This window comes from Corvus cornix, chromosome 1, assembly GCF_000738735.6.
Source record: "Corvus cornix cornix isolate S_Up_H32 chromosome 1, ASM73873v5, whole genome shotgun sequence".
Taxonomy (NCBI): domain Eukaryota; kingdom Metazoa; phylum Chordata; class Aves; order Passeriformes; family Corvidae; genus Corvus; species Corvus cornix.
The window spans coordinates 33,716,458-33,728,457 of record NC_046332.1 but is presented as its reverse complement, the minus strand read 5'-3'; the positions used below and the strand labels follow the sequence as shown (position 1 = coordinate 33,728,457).

Genomic DNA, 12,000 nt, shown 5'->3' with positions numbered 1-12,000 from the left:
TGGGCCATATCAATCAGCCCAATGTCTAAGCACTGTCAGCATCCACAAACTCCATGTTTCTGGCACACCTTCACAACCTGCCCAGTTAGGTGAACTCCAGCCACACTTCCTCCCCTATGTGTCACCAACCTTCCCACTGAAGGCAACATCCCGCATCCCCTAAATGCGGTTTGAGAGAAATGAACATACGGCTCCCTGGACATAGTGGGCATTGGAAGTGGAGTTCTTAATATTTTCTGTTAAATCCTCCCCCTTCCAGATTTAAATATATGTATGGTGACAATGGGGAGGTGGAAAAGAGTGAAGAGAAAACAGGGAGAAGGGCTTTCTTTTCATTTATGACTTTTCAACACTGGTGTTTGTGCACTTGCTAGGGAGTGAGGGTTCCACCCTTGGGTATGCTAAAGAAGACAAAATGTCCGGGACTTTAATACTCATCAGAGAAGTAATAGCCGTAAACTCTAAGTTATAAAGCCACGTATCAGTACTCTGTCCCAATAATTATTTAATTATTCCACACAAATAGGCAACAACCCAACAAGAAAAAGCTAAATAATACCTGCCAGCATAATTCTTAGTGCAGTCTTGTGGGTGAGAAGAGAAGCACTACCAGCTCCTCTCTGGTCAAGAAGGGAGCTGAACATGGATTTGCACATCATTGGAAAACATCCTAACCAAATAGCTTCTTCAAAAGGCAAAATGTATCAGCAGCACCTTTACACACATTATGAGAGACATCTAGCTACAGTCCTATTTACAGAACAGCGATCATGATTCTGACCTCAGGATAAGGTATCAACATCTTAATGAGGCAGATTTTAAGGGGATGACATCTTGTCCCATTTTTGGAATTCATTACTTGTAAGTTTATAGGTGCAGTCTGTGTTTTGTGGACTTTAATCCTGAACAACTGTTTCTGCCCATGCAGTGCCCCACAGATATGGTCCGTAACTGATATCTCCATATGGTGAGATACCTCAGACACTGTAAATTGTCAGTTCCCTTTCATGACTTAGTTGTTAAGTTCTCTTCTCAAACTCCACATACAGTCCTTCAGGAACTGCACAGAACAGTAAGAAATTAAAACCTGCAGTTCCCAAATCCTGAGTTAGTACTTTCATTAATAAATAAATCTTGCAAAGTAATCTCAAGAATTTTTTTATATATACTGGAAATATATAGAGAGAGATATAGTGCCTGTGCTGTCAACACTAATTGCTTTTCACAGTGCCTCAAGGATTTTTGTTTTGGAAGCTAAAATATTTCATACCTCTAAGTATAGCTCCTTTGAGAAGAGTCTAAGACAACTAAATATATTCTATCCCAAAAGACAAGATTTTTCATTACAACCTAGCATTTGTTGTTATAAGGGCATGTAATGCACTGAGCTCTGAGATCCGTGACATGAGAAGGATGTGGATCTGTTGGAGCAAGTCCAGAAGAGGCCAAGAAGACAATGAGAGGGCTGGAGCACCTCTCCTATGAAAACAGGCTGAGAGAGCTGGGGTTGTTCAGCCTGGGGAGAAGGCTCCAGAGAGACCTCACTGCAGACTTTCAGTACCTAAAAGGGGCTACAAGAAATTTGGAGAGAGACTATTTACAAGGTCATGTAGTGATAGGACAAGGGGTGATGGCTTTGCATTGACAGAGATTAGGTTTAAATCAGATATTAGGAGGGAGTTCCTCATGATGAGGATGGTGAGACACAGGAACCCAGAAAAGCTGTGGGTGTCTCATCCCTGAGAGTGTTCAAGGCCAAGTTGGAGGTGGCTTTGAGAAACCTGGCCTACTGGAACCTGCCCCTGCCCATGGCAGGGGGGGCTGGCACTGGATGATCTTTAAGGTCCCTTCCAACCCAAACCATTCTATGATGCTGCATGATTCTGCATTGTGTTTAAATGCTTTTTGGAACAGGACTGAATAAAACCTGTTTCATGTCTACTGCTAATTGAACAAAATCTAATGGGTTCTAATTGCACACAGAGAAACTTCGGTTTGTCATCAGGAAAGATTTTCTATGAGTGAGGAAATAAGTTCCCTGCAGAAATAGTTGACTCTCCTCTGTGGGAAGTTTTATAGAACAGACTATGCAAACATGTCAGGAACGGTTCAAATGCAGTTGATCTGCCCCAGGGCAAGAGAATGGACAAGAGGGGTATTTTAGGTCTTCTTCAGAGTTATATTCTAGAGATCCTACATCATGATGAACATGATGGACTTTTTCATTTAGTGCCCAATATGTCACATTCCCTGCTTTCTATATGAATATATGAAAGAAAAAAGCCTTTTCAAATAGAACCTAACAAACATTTCTAGTGAATCTAAACTTGGCCCAAAAACTGTTTCATTGATTCTGAAACTATCCACCAACTTCAGCTGATTTTGTCAAGTCGCGTTTACAGGAGGGAAAGCAACATGGATAAATTCACACAAAAAACACATTCATATAGATCCTTCTTTCTTCCTTTTCACTAACACCCACCCACTTGAATTATTTTGGTCTATGATATTTACAGCTCTGCCAGATACACTGACACATATATTTAGTCTCTATACAGGGTGAAATGCAGTAATAATGAGATGGTAATACTGCATTTTTCATCTGCAAACATTGAAGTCACTGATTAGTCAAACAACCAACAAAGATGTTAATGATGAAGCAAAAAGCAAGGATTAAATGCATAGGCCATACCTAAACATGTATCAATTTCTTGTGGACTACAGGGTCCTGCACAATTAAAACCTAAACAGCACAGATTTTAGCTAGAAGCATGCAATTTAAAAAAAAAAAAAAAAAAGGTAGAGAAAAAAAACCCCAATTTATCACTAAAACCCCAACACTTTCTGTTAATTCCACTGTTTGTAGCCATGGGTTGCTATGTGGAGGCATTCACACTAAAAATTTAGATGCAACTGGTTCTGATACATATTGTAAGATCTTATATTCTACTGACTTTTCACTTGCTTTTACAAAGGCCATTCAAAATTACAGTCTCTGAGTCTGGGAGACATCTCTCTTCTCAGTCTCTGAGAATTATAGGAGATTATAGGATGGGTAATGACCCTTTCATGTCTATTTAAAGAGATGAAGATCCAGCCCCAGTATGCTGTGAGATCTAGCACCAGTTTGCTAAAAACTGCTGTGGTGATCACAGAGTCAAGATGGCAAATTTGAACAGTATTACAAACAACAACCTAACACATTTTCTCTTATCTAAAAATCTATACTTTCAGAAAAGCAAGTACATAAATACAAAGGAGGGTTCACAGGACACCTGTCCTGGACAGTAAAAGCTGCTTTCTTTTTTATCAGCAATTAAGATTGGAAAATAAATACCAAAAAAGGACCAATTTATATAGGAAAAAATAACATACAGACAGCCAAGAAAGGTTTCAAGTGCAAGGCATGAAAGGAGGATGGCATGAAAGGAGGATGGCCTCTGGATTGACTGATTATCCTTGGGCTTTCACAGCAGAGTGCTGCATCCAGCTCTGGGGTCCTCAGCACAGCAAGGACATTGCCTGCTGGAGCATGTCCAGAGGAGGTCACAAAGATCCTCAGAGGCATGAAGCACCTCTCCTATAAGGAAAAGCTAAAAGAATTGTGATTGTTCAGAGTGGAGAACAGAAGGCTTGGGGGTGACCTATTGCAGCCTTCCAGTACCTGAAAGGAGCCTACAAGAAAGCTGGAGAGAGACTTTTGACAAGGACATATAGTGATAAGGCAAGGGGCTATGGCTTTAAACTGAAAGATGGGAGGTTTAGATTAGATATAAGGAAGAAATTCTTTACTGTGAGGGTGGTGAGGCACTGGAACAGGTTGCCCAGAGAAGCTGTGGATGCCCCATCCATAGAAATGTTCAAAGCCAGGCTGGATGGGGCTCTAAGCAACCTGTTCTAGTGGCAGGTGTCCCTGCCCACAGGATTAGATGATCTTTAAGGTCCCTTCCAACAACAGCCATTCCATAAGTCTATGATTCTATGAAGGAAGGCAGGCCTTTTCTTTCCAAATCTGGGACATGTAATTGAGTAGAAAAGGAAGTACAAAACAATCATTTACCATAAGGTATGGGCCATGAATAAGAGTTGATGTGATATATTAGATTATTTGATTACATTTTCATAAGGTAATTTCTCATAGAAAGCAAAGAGCTGTCTTGGATTTGTACAGCAGCTTGTACATCCAGCTCACACTAATCCGTTCTGACTCGGAACTGCCAATAATGTGGCAGAAGGAAAAAAACAAAAGCCTACACTTCCAATCTCTTTTGCTTGCATTGGACCCTTAAAACATATATGATTTTTAAAGGGAATAAATATTTTGTTCTCCCATTACACTGATTAAATTTATGGAGAGCAAATTTGAAAATGGTACCCTGGACTCTGACTGCCAGCACCCTGCCTTGAAAAGGCTATTCCAGTCTCTATGCTATAGTTTTCTATTGTTTTCCTTTAAATCAGAACATTATTTTCTCATTTCATAAAATGGGAAAATTTGTAGTTAGCCCTGTATCTATTATTCTCAGCTTAGAATTTAAAGTTCAAATTCCCCTGTACAGGGCCAGCAGCACACCTCTTAGGCAGCAATGAGTTTAAGAAGATGGGGTTGAGGGTCAAATACTTTGATGAGGCTAGAATAAAAAAAGAGTCTGTCCACTGTCTTCACCAGATGCTCCAAGAGATAACAGGAATACCCTTTCACCATTTTAAAGCATAAAGATTTGTGCTTAAAAAAAAAAAAGACAGATATTAGCTGTCTGTGCCTTCAAACTGTGACTCAAATGTTAAATCATTCATGGGATATAGCCTACATTAATGTTAAGACTCATTTGTTCTGATTTCACTCAAAACCAGAACGCTCATTCTCATTACTTCTGCAAGCTTATTTTGCTAATTAATTTTTACAATAAATTTCTTCAGAGAGTTTTGTTCTAGCCGCCTGCAATTCTGATTTATCTTTTCAAAGAATCACATCTAAAATGTCATGTAGAACCACAATTTCTGTCTGAGTTTTACATTTTTGAAAAAGAAGGAAAGCTCTTAAAAATAGTCATGCCTATGGGAAAGTTCTTTCCAACAACTTTTAAAACTTGAAATGCCTCACTTACCATGACAACAATGAAAATTTTTATACATTTCCCTCATCTTTAATTCTGGTCTGGAGATTTGCAGTTTGCAGTCCATGCCCACTCTATTTCTGTTCCACTGTTTAAGAACAGAGCAATTCATTGCTTGCTTCTGTGGGGTTTGTTTTTGTCTTTGAAGTACAAATGCGGGTGGAGGCAAGCAGTTTAGATTGCTAACATAGTTAATAATAATCTGGAGGCTGCAAAAGGCAGAGTAGAGCTGGGGATGACAAAGAAAGGTTTTGAATTCTTCCACTAGCTACAGGAGAAAAGCAAAGGTGTATATGTATCTGTTCCTCAGGCAGAGACTATTTTGGTTGATCTCTGTGAACTTGGACTGTGGAAAAGTTCACCCCAATGTGAAAACTCCTATTAAAACTGGATGTAATCACTGGAGTATTTATAACCTCAGGGGTTATCAGCAAGCTGAGAGGATATATTCTCTTTTGGGGGGTAATCACAGACACCAAGTATCAGATAAAGTACACCAAGGATGAGAAAATGAAAGTTTTCTACTTTCCCTTTGACAGATTTCCATTGAAAGGATAAAGAAGTTCACGACATAATCAAGGTCAGAGGGATAACACTATATGCCTTTATATCCTCCACATCCTAATCTAATTCCTTAATTAACCCATCCTTTCAATCTTACGCACCATTGCATGGCTTTTCTCAGGTTTGAGACATCACTCATTACATATATTTTAATTCTTTTATATATTTTAAAATATTTATTTATTATAAAATATATTTTATAATTACATATATTTTAATCTTTTAAGTTACCTCCTGTTTTTTCTGCAGATTTTCATGGTCTGTAGCAGATGTTGTCTTCTCCCATTTCTCTGCAACTTGATTTGCTTCTTCTATTTTTTGCTCATAGCTTTTCTGGGAATTTAGCAGCGTCACTTCATAAAACTCTTGAATATCTGTTTGTAAAGAGGGACAAGTAAAAGATGTTATTTGCCATATTGGCTTTGTCTCCCTGGTGTTTTCCTTTGGCTGATACACACTTACATATTATCATCATAATGATAAACATGTACTACATTTTTAGTAGAAAGCACCAATACAAAAGGATTTTTTTCTAAATTTCCTGTAAGATTCTTGAGTTATATTCTCATTTTAAAGAGGTCTTTGGAAAAGAAATTTAAAATGTAAAGGAATAACATTATAAGAAGAGATTCAAAGAACATGTTACAGGCACACCTCAACAACATAGGCAGAACAGACCCTTTTACAGGGAAAAGCAAGTCACAGATCGCTTTAACCAGTAACCTAGAAATTTGCAAATGTAAAATACCTTAAGAGAAATTTGCTGACACCCATCCAAAGCACCTGAATCACTCTCAGCCCTATCTGGGGGTGCATTTGGCATTTTTTTCAAGGGGGGTGCACAGCTTGAAGGAAGACTTCGTGGATTCACCACTTCAGTGTGTTGCCATTCAGCAGTGGCTGGGTAATGTTTGGTTTCAACCAAGAGTAAGCAACAAGTCAGGTCTTAAAACATCCTGTTCAGATGTTTCTATCACACTTATTTCCATGATCAGATGATCAGATATATGAGATCCAGTAGTGAAAATAATTTTACTGAAACCTGTGCACGTAATGACCTAAGGAGAGGGAGAAAAAACTGTTTCCTTCCTTGGGCAAGAAGTTTTTAGTGAGATAGTCATACACAAATGGTGGTACATTATCTAGCAGAGATAATTGGCTTATCAAAGAACAAATAAACTTCACATTAGTTTAATTAATAACAATGGACTTTCCCCTGGATAACAAAGAAAGAGATTGCATCTACCTGGATACCCCTTGGGACCTCAAAGGAAAAGCTTTTTATAGGGTCTGTGCTTGCCCTCACATTGAGTCTGTGGCCACATATCAGAAGCCTCTCTTCCCTCTCTTTAGTAACAGCTAAAGTTGAACTTTTCTTGTAACTCATTTTACAACTTTCCAACTTACTACGTACTCTATTTGTCATATACAATGGGAAAAGAAAGAATCATAGAATCATTCAGACTTGAAAATACCTCAAAGATTATAAAGTCCAACCTTCAACTAAGTGCCACCATGCCCACTAAACCATACTGTGAAGTGCCACATCTACTCATTTTTTGAACACTTCCAGGGATGGCTACTGCACCACTTTCCTGGGCAGCCTGTTCCAACACTTGAACCCTTTCAGTGAAAAAAATTTTCCTAATATCCAAACTGAAACTGCCCTGGCACAATTTGAGGCCATTTCTCCTTGTCCTGTTGCTGGTTACCTGGGAGAAGAAGCCAATCCCCTCCTTGCCACACTAACTTTTATTTCACAGATATATTTGTAAGAATGTATATTTCATATTACTACGAACATTTAATTCCACATTAAAACTAAAACCTATTTTTAAAACAAAAAGCTACAGGGCAGTTACAATGAGAAAGAAAGTTTCTCCATTCTTGATACAGGGAATTTTTTACAGTCACTTTAAATGCTCATAGTACAATTGAAACAGTTGTAATATATGGTTCAATGCCAGGTCAATTTGTATTGCAACAGCAAGTAAAACGTATCAGGCTAATATGTAATTATCTCTAGATAAATACTTTACAGAAATAAGCTAAAAATTGCCCTCTGGCAGTGGCATTCAGCTGGTATCACTGTTGTTATCAGGGTATTAATTGGGCTGACAGTATTCAGTCAAAGAACAGTAGAAAGGTGCTTTCGCCCTAACTTTAAAGCCTATCTTGCCCTAGTGTTTTCATTAAAAATGATGTGTGAGCCACATTTGCATGTGTATGCACATGTGCAAAATAAATATTAAAACCTCAGTCTCTTTGTAAAGGTTCTTATCTATTCTGAGGAAGTCACGGGTTGCTTTTGCTGGAATAATGATCACTGGTGTGCAGAGAAAAGCACTTCAGTACTTATGCGGTCACAGAAGAAAGCACAGAGGATTCACTTAGTTGGTTGCTTTGTAATTCCATAAGCTGAAATTGCCATTTCTGTGGAACAAGGGCAGCCAGAAACTTGCAGTCAGTCAAGGTTTGCAGAAAACAGGCTTTGTAATTTGCTCTGAGTAAAACCTGCTCTATCAAGTAATCTCTGCTACATGAGAGGTGCCATCATACTAGGAGGGGAAAAGTGTTGAATACTACTGAGGATAGAACAGGAGTGAGCAGCTATAGAATCAAGATTGGAACCACAGTCATAAAAATGAGTCATGGGGGCACGGTAATTGTTATGCAAAATGAGCAAAATAAGTCTGTCTCCTAGTGCGGGTTTACAGGAAAATAATTCAACAAAAAGTCTACAATCTTATCATAGAAAACAGAAATCATAGAATGTCTTGGGTTGGAAGGGACCTTAGAGGTCATCTAGTTCCACTCCCCCTGCCATGGACAGTGACACCTTCCACTAGACCAGGTTGCATCAAGCCCCATCCAACCTGCCCTTGAACACTTCCAGGGATGGGGCATTTCTTACACAAATTAAATCTGTATGTAGTATTTCCTGGCACTATAGTCTCTCCATTCCAGGAAAACAAGTTCAGATTTCATGTAGAAATGGCAATATTACTACTGATTAACTTTGTGAGCACAAAACACATCTTCAGTTTGAATCCCTGTACTGCTCCAAACATTTTGTTAAGCAATTAATTCATGTTTGTTTAAAGTGTCAGGGAATCTCACTGGATTTTCCATCTAACAGAATTTGTTCATTTACTTCTTAAGAGATTACTTACTTTATTTAATAAATTTTGGTTGCTCTCCCTTTAGCCTAGCCAAAAAATATTGTCAGTTTTGCTATATAAATTGCAGACAATAATTTATATATATATATATTCTAGTATGAAGTAATTCTAAAGATACCATGACTTATTTTATTTTGGATAACTCCATCACTGGGGAAGTGGGAAAACAAATTTTCTGTACATCAGCATGGTAGAGTACATATCAGTAGCATTTTGCAACTGCTCATGGACAAGTATACTGTAGCTGGCTGCATTTGTTCTCTGCAGGCAAGCTCCAAGAGTCCCCATTTCTCCTTCCTTACAGACCTGTGCAGGAGTGAGCAGGGTCTAACCTTTATGGATATGTCAGGAAGCACTGTCTGTTACTAAAGCTGGAGACACTTCTCAGTTTGAAGTCTTGGGTTTTTTACTATTGTTTAAAAAAAAATATTAATGCTCAGATTTGTGCTCACTCTAACCTTACTTTTTTTAAAAGAAATTTTAAACAAAATTAGTTTAGAAAAAGAATAAGTACTGGAGAAGACACAATGTCTTACTCACATAAAAGAATGACCTTTCTTTCAGACAGCAGCTACATAGAAAGGAAAAATGTGCGATCAGACAGAGCTGAACAAGCTCCCTAAACTCTGCCATTTTCTGACTTTTGAGTGGTTGGTGCTGCAGCCCTACAACCATTATTCCAGTACAACTTCTCTTCTAATTTATATGCATCACAATATCCATTTGCGATAGAAACATTTCAGAGCTCTGATAGCAAAGGGGTTAAATAATACAAAAAGGCAAAAATGTTGCATAGCCTAAACTACTGTCTCTCTTGTGTGACCATGGGCTTTTGCCAGCATTCTAATGAGGGGAAAAAAAATGAGATAAAGCAATGCAATTCCTCATTCATCTGTAAGCAGTTGAGCACCAGAAAGATACAATTAAATTGAGGGGAATTCAGACAAAGACAGATGATTAAAGGTCTGAGAGGACTAACTTCTGAGCAAAGATTAAAGGAAGAGAATAATAACAACATAGACTTTCATATTTCCTTTCATTTCAAAGCAAAACAAACATTAAGAACCATATAGTGCTGGCTGAGAAAATTGCCCATGGCCTCAAAGAGAAGCAAACCAGCTGGGTCAAAATGCAGAGGACCACAAATGAGCACACCAGATCTGTCCAGCCCTTTGTAATCAATAACCCACTTACAGTAGCTTCAGAATCACCAGTGGATTTGAGACAACATTATTCCATTTTTAAAAGTCCTCTTTGCTAGGTAGGGCAGATACAGCTGCACAAGCAAATTGGGAATGATTCCTCAGTGTGCTGGGAACAAGGCAGGAACCTCTCACTCTTAGAAGCTTTCTCCTTTATTCAAGATACTCACTAGTGTGCGTGATTTAAGGTCAGAAAGGGAAGGTGATCAGCATTTGTTCCTAGTTATGCATCTTGGTCCCCTTGGTGTCCCCTCAGTTGTGTGAATCAGCACAATCAGCTGGTAGCCCCAAGGCTGCATGAAGTACATGAGATAGCTTTGGCATCTGTATGACTTCCACCCACACAGAGAAGCACTGGCAGGTCCCAAATACATCCCAGTACTTTCATGGACATGCAGAAATGTAGCCATCAAAGCACACACATCCCGGTGCACCAAGCAGCTGGGATTACCCCAATCTCTCTCTTTAATTCCAGCTGACCTGGAGCTGCACTTTGCATGTACCAAACCATGCAAAGGGTTATGGAGTGAGAACATCAAAGGATCAGTTTTCCAAGGTAATAAAGTGCTTAAGGACTTACAGAATGCAGTTGCCTGTCTCAAAACACTGCCAAGGTCACAGAAGGAACTTGCTATAAAATAAACCACCACAACAAAACATGAGATAAGCACAGGTGGCACAGCAGGAAGGAGCTCATTCCAGGCCTAACAGAAATGAAGGTTTGGTTAGCATCCAGACAAAAAGTCCCACCATGGCAAACTGTGAGAAAGGAAAAACTGCTCACACACATGACATCCCAGGTTATGGGAATGGCATCTACACCCTGTGGATACCCAGAACTTGGACTGTATAAAGGTGATATCACAGAAGAATGACTTGGGTAACCCCACCACCAGGGTGAAGAAGGACTAGTGGGATGCCACAGGATCCTTTGGGTGGTGGTATCTTTCTATTTAATCTGTCTCTCTCTTACTTTCTTTCTCTTCCCCCCTCTTTCTCTCTCTCTACCTCCCATATAATGTTAAATAAAATTTTTACTTTTGGCTTGAGCATATGGTCTCATTTGCACCTTAATTTGGGAAGAGGCATCTCTTTATAAACAGATCATAACAAGTGCAAAATGCAAGATGGCTCAGCTTGAGCTTGTGCAGGTTTACAATGCAGCTATGCAGGGAGAGTGGAATCACAGAATAATATGGGTTGGAAGGTATCTTAAAGATCATATAGTTCCAACGCCCCTGACATGCCCAGGGACACCTTCCCCTAGACCAAGTTCCTCAAAGCCCCATCCAACCAGGCCTTGGACAGATTTACAAGATACCAAACTCAGGATTCAGAACACAGGAAGCATAAAGAAAACCAGAGTAGAAATGGAGATAAAAATCTCTTGTACCTCTTTTGCATTTCAAAAAGGAAGGGGAAGAAGAGGAAAGTCTGTATTCCAGTAACAAACAAGCCAATGCCAGGCTTTCTGATACCATCTATATTTTATACAACACAAGCAATTAAACTTAAAAAGATAATCTTGTACATCGCTTAGCCTGAAGTTGTACTGCATATGTCAGCAAATGCTGCTTCTGCAGTGACTTGACAGTACATGTGGCCACTTGTAAAAGAGCAGTGCAAACTATTCCATGCAGCAAACCTTATCCAAAACCCACTGAATTTGCAGACACCTACCCCCTACAACATGTTTTGACCTCCACTGTGCTGACAGCTATTCCAAAAGCTGTTACCTTCATCTGTGCTTAGCAATGCAGGAAGATTTCCTTACATACATCTTGCTACCACCCCCTTCACTTTATGTCTTGAGAGGATTTAGTAATGGCATCAAAATGCCAGTATGTGCAGAAGTTGTCTGTTGTTTCTGCAGACAACTGCACAATTTTGCAATTAACTGTAATAGCATTAACAACATAGAATCCCATTACCCAA

At 39.1% G+C, this 12,000-nt stretch overlaps 1 protein-coding gene across 13 annotated transcripts in view; it reads right to left on the bottom strand.

Annotated features, from left to right (window-relative positions):
• DLG2 (discs large MAGUK scaffold protein 2) overlaps nucleotides 1-12,000 on the bottom strand; it is a 1,001,253-nt gene that overhangs the window by 871,456 nt on the left and 117,797 nt on the right. For all 13 annotated transcript variants that reach the window (XM_039562448.1, XM_039562454.1, XM_039562457.1 and 10 more), the window contains one exon: nucleotides 5,913-6,055. In XM_039562448.1, coding sequence (XP_039418382.1) covers nucleotides 5,913-6,055 — 143 coding nt within the window. The remainder of the gene's footprint in view (nucleotides 1-5,912; nucleotides 6,056-12,000) is intronic.